Source organism: Arachis ipaensis, chromosome B08, assembly GCF_000816755.2.
Source record: "Arachis ipaensis cultivar K30076 chromosome B08, Araip1.1, whole genome shotgun sequence".
Classification (NCBI taxonomy): Eukaryota; Viridiplantae; Streptophyta; class Magnoliopsida; order Fabales; family Fabaceae; genus Arachis; species Arachis ipaensis.
The window spans coordinates 14,976,215-14,996,734 of record NC_029792.2 but is presented as its reverse complement, the minus strand read 5'-3'; the positions used below and the strand labels follow the sequence as shown (position 1 = coordinate 14,996,734).

General features: G+C 35.6%; 3 protein-coding genes across 3 annotated transcripts; 2 read left to right on the top strand and 1 right to left on the bottom strand.

Moving 5' to 3' along the window:
• On the bottom strand, positions 184-3,639 carry LOC107610590 (probable terpene synthase 2). The gene is made up of 7 exons (XM_021108972.1): positions 3,432-3,639; positions 2,920-3,202; positions 2,450-2,828; positions 1,652-1,870; positions 1,370-1,511; positions 993-1,241; positions 184-687 (listed from the first exon to the last, which is right to left on the bottom strand). The coding sequence occupies exons 1-7, from the start codon at positions 3,546-3,548 to the stop codon at positions 619-621; spliced, it is 1,458 nt and encodes a 485-aa protein (XP_020964631.1). The 5' UTR covers positions 3,549-3,639; the 3' UTR covers positions 184-618.
• On the top strand, positions 11,264-12,589 carry LOC107610589. Its single transcript, XM_016312625.1, has one exon. It carries the CDS (start codon positions 11,264-11,266, stop codon positions 12,587-12,589), a length of 1,326 nt encoding a protein of 441 aa, XP_016168111.1.
• On the top strand, positions 13,591-16,131 carry LOC107610588. Its single transcript, XM_016312624.1, has 2 exons — positions 13,591-14,023; positions 14,144-16,131. Exons 1-2 carry the CDS (start codon positions 13,591-13,593, stop codon positions 16,129-16,131), a joined length of 2,421 nt encoding a protein of 806 aa, XP_016168110.1.

Sequence of the window (20,520 nt, the reverse complement as noted above, 5' to 3'; positions counted from 1 at the left end):
TATAATAATTTTTATAAATAAAAGCCAAAATTTATTTCTTAAGTTTTTTTTTTTCGATTAAGTTAGATGCACTCAATCCTATGACACATACTAATTAACTATATTGATTATTGAACAAATAAAATATAGAAGATAAACATTGAAAACAAAAATTATAATTAATGATATTTTTAGACATTATATTTGAAGTACAAAGGTAGGAACAATAATACAATATCTTTATTCAATACAAAATAACAGATAATTATTGTATAATTATTCATTATACAAGATTGATGACATTTTCCATATCTTGACCTAGCTAGATTTAGGGCAACTACTATATATAGTTTCACTCCTTATTATTCCAAACACATCTTCAGCATTTTATGTATGATTTATAAAAAACTAGTAAATAGCGATGGGATCTAAAAGTAGTTCAGAAACGCATTCTTTCATAAATTCTCCGTTTGTGAATCTATCTTGAAAGTTTGCATATGTAAACTCAGATATACGTCCCAAATTAACAATACATTCAAGCACTGCCTTTGGAATATGATTATTTGGATTGAGGCACACTTCATTTATATCCTTCCAAAAATCTTTGATTTCCTTTTGAATGAGTTTGTATGTCTCTTCTTATGAAATTCCATATTGCTTCATGCAACATTCAACTGCTGAAGCAACATGATCTCTTTCCCGCTCAAACTATAAAAATAAATTAACCAAACCCAAAATTATAACTTGTAAAACAATTAATATCTTAGAGATTATAATAATAAATTTGGAGGAAAAAGGATATGATATATTATTATTAAAAATTTAATTTTTTATACATTATCAATATAAAATAATTTTACACGTGCATTCAATTATATATTGTCATATTAACAAAAATAACTATTTTTTTATTATTAATAATCATCTATAAGATTAGATGTAATTGAATGACAGTGTAAAACATTTTAGGAGACATTAAAATTAAACTATATTATTAGTGAGAAATAACTCACCCTATGTGAAGCCAGATCATCCTTGAGTCTGCCAACAAGTGATACAGCTTTTATGATTGTTGTTGGATCACTAAAAATCCAATCAAAGACTTCTTTGGTTGCAAATTCACCAAGACCAACAAATGCTACTATGTGAAGTTGCAATGAAGAAGACATAGCTCCATTAACCTTGTACTCATCATAAGTTGGAACATAATCCTCATTGCACCATTTTGCTTCCAACAAGTAAGCTTCAGCCAAATTCAGAAACTGCAAGTATATACAACAATTATAATGACGATTAATTAACTAAAGTGGAGGTTAATTATTGCAAACTAAAGCGTTATTTTTTTTTTTTTTCACTATGGATACAAAATAAGCACTAGTTTTAAACCTACCGCTTGTTTAACATGTTTCGACACTAGGCTTGATTTTTCCGCATCTACTACTGCTGATTCAATTTCATCCACCACTTCTAAAATTGCGTTAAATACCACTTTGAAACATGTTGGAAGAGATTTGATAGGATTAGCATTCCATCTGATGAAAATGAAAATGAAAATAACATAAGAAAGTTAGTGAGGAAGATAGAAGATATATTTATATATGAGAAATTTTTTAAGTCATTCTTTTTTATCAAGTTCAAGATAAGGTTTTTTTTTTTTCTCTTCTCGCTTAACCTTTTGATTGCCTCTGTGAAGAGTTCAAGTTCTTGAAGTGTGCCATAGGCATCATAAGTATCATCAAGAAGACAAATACATGAAATCAATTGGCCAACAATCCTTCTATGAGTGCTATATTTAGGCTCTGAAGACATAGAAAATGGCCAAAGGTATGCCTCAACCACCCTTTCTCTAGCGTAAGGAACCTTAGTTGCAAAATCTGATTCTTTCCACCACCTGCAATTGTAACAATAATAAATTAATAATAATGCAAAGTTAAGTCATAATGTTGGTTGATAGAAAATGGGTTCATGCTTATTTTTATTTTTAGTTATGATATTTCATCTATTTTTTACCCTTTATTTTGTCCAAAATTTCATTGATTATCTTTTAACTTTTTTGTCATTACATTACTCATACACCCATCAACCCACACTATGAGATTTTTAAACCATATTCTAGTCTTAGCTGAGTTTTGTTTTTTTTTTATTTTGGTATAGACTTTTCACCTTCTATATTTCCATGGTATCTGTAAGATAAGTTGCCAAGTTGTTTTGGTTTCTTATTTTTTGGTCTTGGTCTAGTATTGTTATTACTTGTTCCTTTTTTGTCACCCTAAAAGCCCTATAATGATAAAAAAAAAAACCTACTACGCTGTTGGACTTGGGCTTCGTATAATAATAATTTTGCCATTATTCTTTGCTGCCCAGTCCAAGAAAGCAATTGTAAGTAACCAAAAAAAAAAGAGAGAGAAGAAATACTACCACTTGGTTATACCCTATCTTATGTGTAAACTTCAGTCACTTAAGCACGTACCTGGTGATATTTCCAAGTTCTTTTTGATGCATTTTCTGTAAAACATTAAAGTCTAATTTTGCAAAAGTTAGAAGGACTTTGTCATGAGAAGGATCCTCTTCATAGAAAGACATGTAACGTCTTGTCTCTATCCTTGGAACTCCCTTGTGAATTGGTAGCGTTAAGCTTTGATCAATTTGCTTAGCAAGATATGTGCTCAACTTATTATTGGTGATCATGTACTTGAGGTTAGTGTAAGCAAAATCATGTGCTTCATCTAGTGAATCTTCACCATGAGTGCTTAATTGTGTTGCCTCATACAAACTCCATAATCCTTCAACATCTTCCACAATGGTTTCATTGAACTTTCCCTCCTCATTCTTGAATTTGTTGAATATGTCTATATAAATTAATCACAAACAATATTATATATCAACATAGGTGGTGTGTATATAAAAAGAAGCTATAGTAGATTATAAATATATATGTACCTGATGAAATGTGATATCCTTTTTGTCTAAACAATCTAAAGAGTAATCCAATAGAGTGTAAGTCACCTTCTCCTATGTCGAGTGCATTATTGATGGAAATCTTTTGGATTTGTTCTAATGCTTCGTCAATTTCACGTTCAAAATGATAAGATATACCCAAACGTTGCATTGAGTCGATGATGTTTAATTTTTGTGAGATAGTATTGCTAGAAGATAGAAAAATCTTCTTCACTTCCTCTTTACATGTTTCAAGTTGTTGCCTCATATTTTCATTCACGACATCCTGCAAATAGTTTACATGAATCAAATGTTATATATATAAGGGTTTGGATACCTTGTATATATATATATATATGAGGGAAAATAATATTTTTTTAAAGCTCTAAATTTCATGTCAAAATAATGTATGAAACTTAATTTGATATTTCCCGAGTGTAAAAAACAAAAACCAAAAAATGTTAAACTCATATTTAATGATCATGAGATATCTTAGCTAAGTAACATATATATACCAATGGTGAATTATGATATTGAAGGAAAATATCCCCCCAAATGTTGGGACGAAAATTTGCACATGGTCGTGCAATGTAAGATGATGCATGTTGATCAGAATTAGCTGTAACAGTCATTATTATATTTTTATTGTAACTGGCTTTGAGATATATGGTAATGTGGAAGCTAAGGTCTTAATTAATGTAAGGATGTGTATATGATTATGTGTGTGTAGCAATGAGAATGATATGATGAAGGATCTTCGTTAACTGGGTCTATTTATAAGTTATTTCTGATTCATGGAGTTGATTGCGTGGCCAAACCGCAAAGTAATAAGATTGATATGGATCATCATTCAACGTGGAATTCCTTTTACGAGTTTTAATTTCTTTTCATCTGTTCAACATGAATAACGAAGGCAATGTTGACATTGTTACGTTCTGGATTTCGTACTTATATGTGAAGAACAATTTCCAATTTGCACGGAGGTTCAACATGGGACAAATTGTTTAATTTTCATTTCTAACGAAACAAAATTGATAGATTAGCTTTTAAGCATTAAGACGTATTAATGTCTAGAACTTAATTTTAATGCGTAATTTTACACATCAGCAAAAATGATTATTTCTAATAAAAAAAATTTAAAAATAATTGTCTTTTTTTAATTTTATTAAAGATTAGTTTGTTGGAAATATATATTGTTTGTCTATGTGTAACATGCAGAGCAATTTCTTGAAATTGAGGAAGAGAATAGGCTTAGAGAGATGAGAAGAATGGAGAAAATTCCAAAAGTGCAAAGTGTTTTACTAATACCATTTAATTGAATTTGAATATTGAATCCACAAAACTTTGGGGGGAGACCGTAGCTGACTATATATTGCTCATGTAGATTTCAAATTTAAGCGCACATTATTGTTGATCAATGTAAGAATATCAGTCGCATAGAGTTAGAGGAATGTTCACATGTATTTTCCTCCAATCTATGCTCCAAATCTCCAAATCATTCACGTTAACTGTTTTTCTTTCTTTCCTTTTTTTTTTTGAAAACTAGTAGTAATAATATAAGAGTTTGATCTATCCTTCGATTAATCACAAGCATCTAAACACTGAAATGGTTATTGAAGGGGCAAAATTAGAAATTCACAAATTTAAATATTTAATCAAGATTGAATTGAGTATAATCCAATAATATATTTTTATATAATAAATATATATTTTCTAAAAAAATATTTTTTAACCAAATTTTCAATAAAAGAATGGACTATTATTTAATCAATTTAGGTTTAATTACTCTGTCGTTTTCTATAGTTTCATTGAATTTTCAATTATGTCCTTATACTTTTTTTCTTTTCAATTAAGTTCCTATATCATATTAGATTTTGTAATTAAATCTCTACCGTGACAAAAATATTAGGATTAACGGAATATTTTATTAAACAAAACGAATATGCCTAACACTTGACTGAATATTCTGTATAGTTAAACAAAATATTCTGTTAATTCCAATATTTTTGTCACATTATGAATTTTATTACAAGATCTGATATAGTATAGGTACCTAATTTAAAAAAAAAAAAAACAAATATAAAAACCTAATTAAAAATTCAATAAAATTATAAAGAGAAACAGAATAATTAAACTATTAATTTACTAGTTTTTGACTAATTTTATCATTTTTGACCTTTTGATTGGCTTTTCCTTTGCTTAAGCTAGATTGGTTAAGTGACTGGTTTAGTCTAATTTTTTAAACTATTGTTAACTAAAAAACAATAATATTAGATATAAAATCGTTTATAATTTTATAATTTTTATAATCAATCAATCTAGAATTCGATTTTTGTCATTGTAAATAAAAAGTCAGAATAGTAAAAATACAAATATAAACCTTTTTCTTTATAGCAAATACTTAACTCAATTTATGTTTATTTTTGTGAAAAACAATGGGCTCTTAACGAAAAAGAAACAACAAAACAAAAAAACCACTACTGATAAAACATTATTATTTGAGAGTTTGTTAAATTAATAACCATAACCACTTTCTGTTTATGGTTTAGTGTGTATTTGGATTACAGTTTACAAACGGAAGTTTGTATAGAATTGATTTTGCAAATTTGATTTTGATGAAAAATAAGTTTGTATTAACGTGATTTATGTTTGGTAATCTTTATGTCAAAATGGATTATAGTAAAGTAAATGTTGTTTAGATTATACTACTCAAAATCACTTTTAGATGAAAAATTACTAAAAGAGACATCAATTAAAATAATTTTTATATTATTCTATTATTTTACTTTAGATATTTGAATAAATCTTATTAATTAATTTTATAATAAAGTTAATATTTACTTACTAAATTAAAGTAACATATAAAAATTGACAAAATATATTTTAATACATAAAAACACTAATAAATATTAAATTAAAAGATAAAATACTAATGAAATACATAAAAAATAATATCTTATATAAAATTAGTACATAAGAACACTATTATTTCTACTGCATGTGATTAATAATTTGATTCCTAATCAAATCTCGAACACGGTCCATTTCTGCAGAAGAGCTGATGGTTAGAGTTTGATCTGAGTTTTCACCAACATAACTATTATCTTCTCCACCAAGAATATTTGCATGTTCATATTGATTAAACTCAGTATCTGTTTCAAAATGTCTTTTAATAAAATTATGAATAGCCATTGTTGCACACACTATCTGCACTTGAGTTTCAATTTTGAACTTGGGCATGTGTCGCAAGATAGTAAATCTATTTTTTCACACTCCAAAAGTTCTTTCTATTGTGCATCTTAAGCTTGAGTGATAATAATTAAATACTTCATTATGATTTGTAAATCCATAAGAACGCCTAAAATCTGCAAGATGATAGCGCTCACATTTATATGCACAAATATATCTTTTCGGTTGGATAATCGGCATCTACCAAATAATATTTACCTAATGAAGAAAAAAATAGTTACATGATAACCAAGTAAATATAGTTTATTTGTAAGAAAATGATAAAAATTAACCTGGAGGAGGATGCGGAAAATTCATGGTAGGAGTTGTAATATCATTATCAAATACATGAGCATCATGCGCAGTAAATGGCCAATATCGTTGGTCATTTTTTATTTTGCTATGAACATTCTGAAACTTAGGATCCGATGGCTTAATATATTTAATAGATAATCTCAAGTAAGCAACCAATACCTCATGAAAATATCTACTTATGGTCTCTCCAGAATGTTGAAACATTTCTTGTATCATCCTATTACCCACTGCATGACCAACAGTATTTAAGAACATTGCAACCATTTTCTGAACTCCCATTTGTCTTGTACATTTTAATCCTTGTTCAACTAGTTCATCACAAAATTGAAAAAAAAAATACGTTTTTCCATCCGAAACATTTCATAACAACGAATGCCATGGCCACATAAAATTTCTTGCACCCATAAATAACCTGTTTGTTCACTAGTTCTGCATGGTTTTTTGCACAGATAATTGACTGCATATTGACTAATTAATGCAGAAATATTTTCCATTTCATCTATTTCTTCTTCTATAATGAAAAGTAATTTTAATTCTTTATATTGTTCCTTTTCATACTCTTCAAACAAATACTCCATATTCATTCCAAATTAATTAACAAAAATTAAGTCCCACATAAGAATATAAATAAATTCTTATCAATACCAAGCTAAGAAATAAATTTTATATAATAAGAACAATAATTAAGTACCACAAACATTATATAAAATGATAAATAACTAAATAAAAATACACAAATTTTTTTATTGTCTTATCCTAGTATAACAAAAAATTCATGGATAAATTAAAATGGAGTACAATAATAACTTAACTAGTTTTACATGAAAATCATAAAAAAATATTAATTTTGCATGAATGGTGGTGAATTATATGTTGCATGTTTGAGCCAATCCAACAATCTTTGCTCATATCCTTGTAAGGATACAAACATTTCTCTAGCAGGTTTAAACATCATTAGTTGACAACAACAACTATAAAAATGTGGACACAATAGTTGACAACAACATCATTAGTGATCGTTTCCATCTTTTGAATCTCAACCATTACTTTCCCAATAGATACACCGGGTACTAGAAATGTGGACACAATAGTTGAGCGTGATTCAGATGCAGAGACAATTTTACTTGTTGCATCGGCAATTTGCTTTGAGGCAGGGACTTTAAAATTTTTCTTCTGTTTTGTTGTTTCAACAAACCACATCTCTCTTTCTTTTTCCCGTACTCTTTTGACTATTATTTTCTTGAGAAGAGTTAATATTTATGTGTTGAAATTCAGAACTAACTCCCACACTACACCTATACCTTCTTCACTATCTCCAGAACCTTCTTCTATATCAACATACCCTTCCTCAAAGTATGGTTGATATCCATCATCATATTCTTCTATGCCACTAGGTAATATCCCAGATGAGGGAGCCCAAGCAAATTTGTCATCGGCCATAATACCTTTAAATAATATAGTTAACTCATCTTTAAAAAGAAATCCTTTATTTCTGAATTTTCCATATAAGGAATTTTCCTGCATGTGTACAACTAATCAACACAAGACTTATTACCAAAATTAAAGTTAAAATTTTTGCTTTAATAATAAGTTACTATGTACCAATTGTTTTCTCTCCCACCATTCATTTGGTGCATCAACAGTATGTTTAGTATAATCCCGTCCTAAACTCATTTCTTTGCCAAAAAACTTGTACCATGCTAATGATTTCTTCTTAAGATTGTCCCACTTATTTTTTAATTGAATCTTATCATATTATTTTCCAGTTTTTTCATTAAATTGAAACAAAGCATCCTTCCAACCTTCTTTTATAAGAGTGGTTCCATTACGTTGCTGTTTTTTTAAACAGATAATAACGTGAGAATGTTAATTTAATATTATTTTTATACCGTACTCTCAATAATTTTATTTTTATAAGACCTTTTTTGGCATCCAACATTCATAATTTTATTAATACTTATGAATAATTTTTTATTTAATTTATATTTTTTAATGGGATCAATTAATCTATATTATAAAAAAAATTACAATAAAATATAATATATGAGAATTATAATTATAAATTTTACATAGTCGAATAAAAAATAAAAAATTTCAGCCGAAACAAAAATCAAGTATAATAAAATATAAAATAAAACGATAAAAATTTTATAAAACCAACCATATATATCATATGAATAAAAGAAATATAATAAAAGATAAAAAAAAATTATATGAACTATATCAACTAAAAAAATAAAATAAACTTCGTATAAGATATAAACATAGTGCATAAAAGAGAAAAAAATAGAATTCATATGAACAAGAAATAATAAGAATACCATAGAAAAAGTAATAACATACCTGAGGGATTAGAACACTGAAAAAAAATAATATAAAAAAAAGTTAATGATAAAAATAAGTAAAAAATAAAAAAGAACAATAAATAAAAAAAATACAATAAAAATATAACAATAGAAAATTAAAAAAATAACATCAGAATACTAAAAAAATGATATGAAAAATATTTATCATATAAATAAAAAATACAATAAAAGAATATAAATATAAAAATCAAAATATGAAAGAAAGAATTAAAAATAATAAAAGAATTAAAATCTTTACCTTGACAGTGATAAAAATAAATCTGAAAAAAAACTATAAAAAAGAACATACAAAGAACTAATGTGAAATGATGTGATTATGTGCATCCTTTTTATAGAAGAAATGAAGGATACAGTTGGTAGATATAGAATAAATTTTTTATATAATTCCTCCAACGGTAATTAATTTTTCCAATGTGAACGTAAAAGTTTAAATTTGTAACTTCACGTGAACGTACATTCAGAGGTAAAAGCACTTCTAGATTAGAGATTCTAAAAAATTGCCAAACATGACAATACGTTTAAAGAGACTTTTCTATTCTCCAACATGATCTCCAAACACACCCATATATCTAATTTATACACATACAATAATCAATAATCGCTTCTTCTTTTTCTCTGAATTCTATTCTCTCTAATCTTCTCTTTGCATAACTCTCAGAGAATTGAGTGCAACCCTTTTAGTTAGAGGATTGTTTAACCATTTTTATTTTGTTAAAGCCGTAAGATCTTTATGAGAGAATTGATTTAAAAGTTCAAAAGTTTAACTAAAGTCAACATGAGTTGAATTGGATTCAGTGAAGGGAAGTCTAACTCCTAGTTCGGTAAATAAGCAACTATACATATAGAAAAAAGCCCAATCACTACGACAATGGAAGACACGATCATCAGCATCACAGGGCAGTATCTCTATCTTAATCTCACCTCCACTTTTAACCCAAACATTAGAACCCAGCACTTCAACAGACTCCTTATCACTAAACTGAGAAACATAACCCCTAACCTTAGTATCAACCCAACTATAGCGATCACCCCCAACAGCCTCAACCTTCTCTTCTTCCATGGAAAGAGCACAAAACAAAAATGAGATAGGGAGAGGGAAGGAAAACGCAAATCAGCACTCACCTTTTTTGCTCATACTCTCCAAATTGCAGAAATCACCAACACAGAAAAAGAGACAATGAGAAACAAAGGCAACCAAGTTTATTGCAAGGAAGCAGTTACATATGAAACGTTGCCCTTTAATCAAAACCATCAAAAACCCACGATCAGCAATCTGCAAATCAGACGGTCAGGGATTCCTTGGAACGCGCGAGCACAATCAAATCAATCACTCATGAGGGCGCGAAAAATCAGAGTAACCATTTAATGCATTTAATGCTACAAAAAACGCTTCAAAACCAACACCCCACTAAGACAAGCTCGGGGGCTCCAGGGACCACATAAGAGACATAGTCAGCAACCGAGGATTCAGCACTCTTGGTCCAAAAGCTCGCCTTAGTCTTGTCCGTACCAAGGCAAGCTTGGGGGCTATGATACGTCACCCTTATCCTCGGTTGCACAAAAGCTCGGCACGTGAGCCAATAATCTCGGCCCCGCATCGGTCACCCGAAATACTCGGTGAGCAAATCTCTGAGGCTGGCGACACAGTAAACAAGCTCGGAACAAGAGCAGGTAAGCTCAACCTTACCTGTCCGAATAAAAAGACACGTGCATCATAAAGCTCGGTCCCGTATCAGCCGTCCGCAAATCTCGGCACGTGATCGGGACCAAAACAGCATCACTCAACTGAAAATAGGAAACGTGCTCAACTAGTTTACAGCACCAAAACAGAATATCTCAACCAACCTATAAACTAGGACTTATCCACTAACGGGCAGAAGACAACTTCTATAAAACCTAGCTAATATGCTTGGCTAGGTCTCAGGTTCTATCACTCTTATTCACTCACTCTTTTCTATTAACTCACTCACCGTGAATCACTACTGACTTGAGCGTCGGAGTATCTTGTGCAGGTATTCCCGCCGCGGTGTTTGACTTCCGGCCGACGTCAAGCTCTTCCTCCTCGGTGTCAACTCACTCGGAAGCGCTTAAGCTCGGCCTCCCCAGTGTTCGGACGAATCACTTGGCGCCCACCGTGGGGCCCGGAGTACATCTAACCCCATCTTTTCCTTCGTTTAGTCTTCTACTTTATTTTGCAGGATTCCCAATCCTCGGACATGGCTGACAAGGAAAATCCACAACTCTCACAGGATGACCTCCTGGCTCAGATTACTGAGCTTCAGGCGGAGGTACGGAGGATAGCTGAGCTCTCAACATAAAATAATGGAGAAAACTCCAAAGGCTCGGCTCAAAGTGCGGCGGACCCTTTAAACGTCATCCCGCCAAAGGAGAAGTTCACCCTTGACAACCCTTTCTCAGAGGAAATCACAAACTACCAGATGCCGAAAAACTTCACACTGCCCACCGCGCTAGAACCGTACAAGGGGTTCGGCGACCCTCGGGCCCATGTGAAGAAGTTCCAATCGATGATGTTTTTCAACGGCCCTAACAATGAGCCCGTTCTCTGCCGAGCATTCCCCACGTACCTAGATGGTGCTGCGTTGCTATGGTTTTCCAAACTTTCTGCAGGTTCGATCTCATCCTTTGAAGACCTCGCCAGATCATTCATTGATTACTTTGCCGCATCAAGAATCTATGTTCATGGCTCGGACTACCTCGGCACCATCAAACAAGGTCAGCACGAGAGCCTGAAAGACTACATGACCAGATTCGCGGATGCCACTATGGAAATCCAAGACTTGGACCCGGCCGTTCACCTGCACGCTCTCAAGGCCGGCCTCAGGCCTGGCAAATTTCGGGAGACCATTGCCATAACAAAGCCGAAGACGCTAGAAGAATTCCGAGAAAGGGCGGCAGGTCAAATGGAGATCGAAGAACTCCGAGAAGCTCAAAAGCCAGACAAACAACCACATCGGAGAGACGAAGAAAGGACATTCAGATCGCCAAGCAACAGGGACACTAAGAAACCTTCTAAGCCCGCGTCCAAGTACAACACATACACCAGATTCAACACTAGAAGAGAGAACATCATCAGAGAAATCCTCAACGCCAAAATCATAAAGCCACCAGCCCGAGCAGGGAACTACCATGATCAAAGGTTCGTGGACAAGACGAAGCACTGTGCTTTCCACCGGAAGTTCGGTCATGCTACGGATGACTGCATCGTTGCAAAGGACCTCCTAGAAAGGCTAGCACGCCAAGGGCTGCTGGACAAATACGTCGAGACCCGGAAAGGCAGAGGAGGAAACGCGGACAGAGTAGAACATAAACAACCAAAGGCCGACGACAAAAAAGAGAGGACGACTCCTGATCCACCAAGAGGAGTCATCAACCATATATCAGGGGGATTCGCAGGCGGAGGAGAAACAAGCTCGGCCAGGAAGCGAAGCTATAGAGCAATGCTGGCAATCGAAGGAACTATACAACCAAAAAAGGACAAAGAACCAGATGTCACAATATCCTTCAACCAAGCAGACTTCAAATCGGCAAGCCCTAACCTCGATGATCCCGTGGTAATTTCAATCCAGGTCGGAGAACTGTTGGTAAGAAAGACATTGTTAGATCCAGGTAGTAGCGCAGATGTTTTATTTTACTCTACTTTTACAAAGATGAAATTATCAGAAAAATTAATACAGCCCTCCTCCGGAGAGCTAATTGGGTTCTCCGGAGAGAGAGAGTCCCCATCATGGGACAAATATGGCTAAAGACCACAATGGGAGAAATCCCTATGTCAAAGTCAATCGATATTCAATACCTGATAGTAAACTGTTACAGCCCTTACAATATTATACTTGGGAGACCCGCCCTGAATGTATTCAGGGCAGTGGTGTCCACATTACATTTGTGTGTCAAGTTTCCAGTGCAGGGAAACAAGATCGCTACGGTGCATGCCGACCATCAAGAAGCTCGGCAATGCTACAATGCTGGCCTAAAATCAATACAAACAAAACAGGAAGCTCGGTCCCAGGTTCAAGCAATCCACACGTCCACCACCACAGCAACACTAGCCGATCTAGACCCGAGAGAAGACCTCGGCGAAAGACCTCGGCCAATGGACAATCTTCAACAAATAACACTAACGGCAGACGACAAACAATGCACATATGTCGGAGAGGCATTAGAAGGGGCAGACCGAGCAAGACTCATTCACATACTGCGCCAGAACGCCGACCTTTTTGCATGGACACCAGATGACATGCCCGGAATCAACCCAGAAGTCATCTGCCACAAGCTAGCAACCGACAAAACAATCCGACCAGTTGCACAGAAGAAAAGGAACCTCGGAGAAGAGAAAAAACAAGCAGCACTCGAAGAAACTCAGAAGCTCCTCAATGCAGGTTTCATCAAAGAAATTCGCTTCACCACATGGTTGTCCAACGTGGTAATGGTAAGGAAGAGCTCAGGTAAATGGCGCATGTGCGTCGACTTTACAAATTTAAATAAAGCTTGCCCTAAAGATGCATACCCATTGCCTTGCATTGATAAATTAGTTGATAACGCCTCTGGCTTCAAAGCTTTGAGTTTTATGGATGCATACTCTGGCTATAACCAGATTCTAATGCACCCAGAAGACCAAAGCAAAACAGCTTTTATAACAGAGCATGGGAACTTTTGTTACAAGGTAATGCCCTTTGGCCTAAAGAATGCAGGTGCAACATACCAGAGGCTGATGGACAAAGTATTCCAACAGTAGATAGGCCGCAATATGGAGGTCTATGTAGACGACATGGTAGCAAAAACACCTATGCAGGGGTCACACTGCGACGACCTAGTAGAAATCTTCAAACAACTCCGAGCATATAACATGAGACTCAATCCAGACAAATGCGCGTTCGGAGTACAAGGAGGGAAGTTCCTCGGGTTCATGTTGACATCTCGAGGCATCGAGGCCAACCCGGAAAAATGCAAAGCCATACTAAACATGACAAGCCCAAAAACGGTAAAGGAAGTCCAACAACTTGCAGGAAGAATAGCTGCTCTATCACGCTTCCTACCAGCAGTAGCAAGCCGATCTTATAACTTTTTCCAGACATTTTCTAAAGGCAGAAAATTCACCTGGACTGACGAATGTGAGAACGCTTTTACCGAACTTAAACAACACCTCACATCACCACCAATCCTCCAAAGGCCAGAGACAGGTAAGCCACTATATTTATACCTATCAATATCTAACCATGCTATAAGCTCGGTCTTAGTAACAGAAACAGGAAAAAAGTAAAGCCCGGTATACTTCATCAGTAGGGTACTACAACCAACAGAAACAAGGTACCCGAAGATAGAACAACTGGCGCTGGCACTAATCACCACAGCAAGGAGATTACGGCACTACTTCCAAAGCCACACAATCATAGTGCGAACAGACCAACCGCTAAGACAAATACTAACCAGACCCGAGCTCGCCGACAGATTAATAAAATGGTCGGTCGAGCTCTCCGAGTTCGACATTCAATACGAATCAAGAAAAACACTGAAGTCACAAATGCTAGCCGACTTCATATCAGAAATGACCAATGACACACATAATACAGAGGTCAGGTGGAGCATACATGTAGATGGAGCATCCAACAAGGAAGGCAGCGGAGCGGGGATACTACTCAAGGAAGGAAACAAAGTGGTGGCGAGCAATCAACTGCAGTTCCGCTTCAACGCAAGCAACAATCAGGCGGAGTACGAAGCCCTACTCGCTGGACTAAAGCTCGCCTTACAACTACAAATACCTCGGATAACAGCCTACTGCGACTCTTCATTAGTGGTACATCAAATAAAGGGCGAATTCCAGGTAAAAGATCCTTTGTTAGAGAAATATTGGCTCGTAACAAAGGATCTAATTTCAAAATTTAAAGAATTTAATATTATCCATGTAAACCGAGAACAAAACACCAGGGCCGATGTGTTATCTAAGTTAGCCACAACTCGGCAAGCCGAAAACACATCGGCACTGTCCCAGCTAACACTCGACAAACCAAGTTTTGAGCAGGATACAATTTTGAGCATTACACAGGTCCCAGATTGGCGAATACCTTTCCTCAATTATATAAACACAGGCACCATACCAAATAACGAACCAAACTTGCCCCTCTTTCGAAGAAGATCAAGCTTCTATACAGTGCTCCGAAACACCCTATACAGGCGAGGATATTCACAACCACTGCTCAAGTGCATCAGCAAAGAGGAAGCCGAGGAGGTTATGGCCGAAACACATGAAGGAGCCTGTGGCAACCATATTGGCGGCCGAGCACTAGCAGCAAAAATCTTGCGAACAGGTTACTATTGGCCGACGATAAAACAGGACTGCATCACAAAGGTCAAAGCATGTGATAATTGTCAAAAGCACGCCACCCTCTCAGAGACTCCGGCCGAGGAGCTCCATACCACAGAGGTAAGCTGGCCTTTCGATAGGTGGGGATTAGACATCCTCGGACCCTTTCCGAAAGCGCCAGGCCAGGTAAAGTTCCTCTTAGTGTCAATTGACTATTTCTCTAAGTGGATAGAGGCACAACCACTAGCCCACATAACAGCAGAAAAAGTGCGATCTTTTCTATGGAAAAATATCATATGCAGATTCGGTATTCCAAGAGAAGTAATCTCGGATAACGGAAGACAATTTACAGACCATAAGCTCGCCACTTTTCTGACACACTTCAACATCAAACATCACTTCAGCTCAGTTGAGCACCCACAAACTAACGGACAAGTTGAATCAGCTAACAGAATTATCTTGCAGGGATTAAAGAAAAAGCTCGGGCAAGCTAAAGGAGAATGGGCCGACCTCATCCCCGAAATCCTATGGGGCTACAACACCAGCATTCAATCTGCCACAGGGGAAACTCCCTTCAAATTGGTATATGGCGCAGAAGCGCTCATTCCAGTAGAAGTCAGCGTCCCAACGTTAAGAACCGAGCTCTATGATCAACCAAATAATCAACAAGCTCGGTTAGCCGAATTGGACCTCATAGAAGAAGACAGAGACATCTCCACCATAAAGCAGCGGGCCAGAAAACGATACCTAGAGCAAAGACACCACAAAAGAGTAGCTCACAGGTCATTCAACAATGGAGACCTTGTACTCAGACGAACAGAAGATGCACGGAAACCACCAGCACATGGCAAATTAGCAGCAAATTGGGAGGGACCCTTCCGAGTCCTTCAAAACCTCGGAAAGGGGGCTTACAAACTAGAAACCCTTAGAGGAGAACAACTTCCAGGAACATGGAACGTCTCTTCTCTAAAGAAATATCAGTCTTGACATAGCCTGTATAATAGCGAATGATGGTACTCTTTTTCCCTCCGAAGGTTTTTCCCAAAACGCAAGGGTTTTACTCGGAAAGGGTTTTAATGAGGCCGGACGCAACAAATCATTGTACCCATACAACTTATGTGCAATCAAAACAGTTCCCGTTTTGACAGTTAGCATACGTTTCAGTCAGTAAACATTTCAAGTATCCGAGCATAATCCTCGGAACCCTGACATCACAAGCCAAGTTTTTTTCCAATGAACAAACTAATCTGAGCTTCATACTCGGAATTCAACATACGCATACCGAGCATAATACTCGGACAAGTAAAAAACTAACACCTTTTTCTCTACTATGCATTCCAATAAATGAACATTTAAAAATTAATCCGAGCTCTATAATCGGAGAGAAACGCGCACGTTCCGAGCATGATTCTCGGAGAAGAAGAAGATAAACAAAATATTTCGAGCGAATCCTAAGGGATTACTTTACCATAACCCTTATATTTGAGCTACTGCTCTCTTTACCAACAATCATCAAACGCAAACACACATATAATTGCAATCACGGCACAACATATGATTCTCATTACGATTGTAGGAGCACCATATTTTATAAAGCCAAAGTTATAAATCACAACATTAGAGCGCCCGCTCTTATTTTTAAACAACTTCGTTCAAAAGAAATGGCTTATACATACATTTCATCATCATACTCAAAATACCAGAGAGCCATCATTAAGCTAAGCTATAAGCTCGGAAGCCAGAGTATCATCAAAATATTCAGGAAACACCCAAAAAGACAAAACAAGAAAATTCTACAAAACAATACTACACACAAAGTTCACAAACTTAACACCTATTCAATTTTGTCACCAATACTAGATCCCTCGCCCTCATCAGCAGCGGCGGCCTCATCGTCCACAAGTTGCCCACCCACAACCACTTTCGTCGCATCAAGTTTATCAACGTCTGACTCAGGAAATAATACACGGACTTGAGAAGCGGCACGCTCAAATCCCTGTGCAAAAGCCTCATAGACTTCGGCTTGCAACTCTTTAATCCGCAACCCTAAACGATCATTTTCAACCTTAGCAGCTTTCACCTCCTCTGCAGATGAAAGCCGAAGGCGTTTCTCCTCAGACAAATCAGCAGACAGCTCTGCGATGGTCCTCTCTTTCTCCTTCAAAGCCAGGGAGAGCTTGGTAACATCCATAGCAGACTTATTTTCCTTCTCAAGGGCAAGCTCCTCAGCACGACCAACAGCCACTATGCGCGCACCGATCACCTGAGAAAAGAGAAAACAAATCATAACAGCATCAACAACATTAACATACAAAAACAAGCTACAACTCTTACCTGTAGAAAACGGCTGACTCCTACATGCCCGATGTCCTCAATCATCTTCATATCGTCCGGAAAGCAGCAAAGTTCATCCGCCATAACAGAAAAGGGATACAACTTACCCCATAAAGACCGACTATGTACATCCTCTGAATACCCATGCAGTTTCTTCTGAGACTCATAAGCAGACTCCACTCGCTGAAGCTCCATAGAAGACTCTCCCTCCTTCAGATAAGCCTCAGCAATCTTCTCTTTCGAAAGACCCCTCTTTCGTTTAGACTTAAGGGCAGGCTCCGGCTGAGTCACAAGACCTTTATCAGCATTGGTAGCCGAACTTTCTTTTTCAGCTTTCCTCCGCTGACTAAAGAATGACTTCAGACCAGCAGTAGTAATCGTAGGCGCCTTGTCACCTGCACAGAGAACCAACAGAGTAAGAACAAACTAGGGCAAAACAGATGAACAAAGCAAAAACTACTAATTTACCTAGATATCTCAGAACCGCCTCTCTATCAAGATCCCATTTTAACAACTCGGACACAGATAGTAACCCCCTTGGGCCCAACTTCTCAAACAGAAATTCCATCACAAGTTGATCCTCAACAGACCTATCATCCACGTCTAAGGCTTGCACAGGTTCGGAACACCAGTATAGAGGGAACTTCTCAACAAGAAACTCATTTAGATAGAATGGAAACTCCTCGGGTACACTCCTCACTTTAACATACATGGTTTTGAAATCCTTAAAAGAAGATTTATAAAGACCAAAGATAGCGCGGCGGGGGTAGCTACTAAGATTGACCCAAAGACCCCGATTAACCCCTTTAGCTTGAAACAAAGAGAAGAACAAACGAAGAGAGGGCGGCTGCTCAAGGAATTCCATCAAAATCTCAAACGCCCTGACAAATCCCCAGGAATTAGGGTGAAGCTGGCTCGGAGCACAATTTAACCAATATAAGACGCCACATTCAAACTCAGTGAAGGGAAGTCTAACTCCTAGTTCGGTAAATAAGCAACTATACATATAGAAAAAAGCCCAATCACTACGACAATGGAAGACACGATCATCAGCATCACAGGGCAGTATCTCTATCTTAATCTCACCTCCACTTTTAACCCAAACATTAGAACCCAGCACTTCAACAGACTCCTTATCACTAAACTGAGAAACATAACCCCTAACCTTAGTATCAACCCAACTATAGCGATCACCCCCAACAGCCTCAACCTTCTCTTCTTCCATGGAAAGAGCACAAAACAAAAATGAGATAGGGAGAGGGAAGGAAAACGCAAATCAGCACTCACCTTTTTTGCTCATACTCTCCAAATTGCAGAAATCACCAACACAGAAAAAGAGACAATGAGAAACAAAGGCAACCAAGCTTATTGCAAGGAAGCAGTTACATATGAAACGTTGCCCTTTAATCAAAACCATCAAAAACCCACGATCAGCAATCTGCAAATCAGACGGTCAGGGATTCCTTGGAACGCGCGAGCACAATCAAATCAATCACTCATGAGGGCGCGAAAAATCAGAGTAACCATTTAATGCATTTAATGCTACAAAAAACGCTTCAAAACCAACACCCCACTAAGACAAGCTCGGGGGCTCCAGGGACCACATAAGAGACATAGTCAGCAACCGAGGATTCAGCACTCTTGGTCCAAAAGCTCGCCTTAGTCTTGTCCGTACCAAGGCAAGCTTGGGGGCTATGATACGTCACCCTTATCCTCGGTTGCACAAAAAGCTCGGCACGTGAGCCAATAATCTCGGCCCCGCATCGGTCACCCGATAATAGAATTCACAACAAAATAAAAAATAGAAAAATGGTATGAAATAAAGTTTATTATTTTTTACATGTTGAAAATAATAACAAATGTAATTCGAGAATAATAATTATATTGTCGTTCATAAATCATAATGCATCGATCTAGTAAAATTATTGATGATCTTATGCTTAAAATTCAGAAAACTAGTTTTCTTTAATTCATCTTAGTAAAAAAATCCTAAGTTTTGTTTCCAATATAATGTTTTAAATTTTAGTCTTTTAACATTTTTTAATATATTAACAATTATTTCTATCGGATTTTCATGGAAAGACAAAAAGTAAAATATCGAATATAATTAAATTGTAATATATCTATCATGACAATGAAAAATATACAATGATGAGAATTGAAATAGTATTTGGAACAAAATGATATGGATAAAGAAAGGTGAGAATATAAAATAAAGATTTACTTTTATGATATAATAAAAGATATCGAATAATAACAACAAATGCTAGAATATTTTAAAAAAATTCTCTCAGACCAAATAAATTGTAACCACAACCTTATCCAGATTTTAGTTCCCAATAGATATCTATCTATTATGTGTGTATGATCAAATGATGTCAGATTCATTTCCATCAAAAAATGACTGGCCAAGTGATATGCATATCTGATACAGTACCATCAAAATGAATGGCTCAATTATTTCATAGTGCTTTTGGCACCTGATGATGATGATCTGGATAAGGTTCTTGAGAACGGTTTTAGCCGTTTAGGTAATCATTGATTATTGAACTTTACATCTGTCTCGAAAGATGTGATGTAGTTTACCCAAAAAAGAGTGAGAAATAGTGAAATACAGAAATAACTCGAGGAATGAGAGGGAGGTATGGGGTGATACAGCATTATAGAAAATAGGGGTATTTTTTCTGTACGTGGTGTTAGCAGGCTGAAATCGGACCGAGAATTTAGAGTAAGGAACTCGGACGGTCCGATTAGAAGAGATCTACAAAAAAATATTTTTTTAATAAAATTCGGAGAGTCCGTTTTAATTTTAAATAAAAAAAATAAAAAAGAGGGTCCGTTTTCATTTAAAGGAAAAATTAAAAAAAAAAAAAAAAAATGATAAACGGATGGTCCGTTTTGAATTTTTTAAAAAAAAATAAAATAAAAAATATAAACAAAAATTTTAAAATAATTTTTTAAAAATAATTATTAACTCGTTATATTAAAATCAATAAATAAGCATACATATGAATATTAAATAAAAATATTAAGATAATTAAA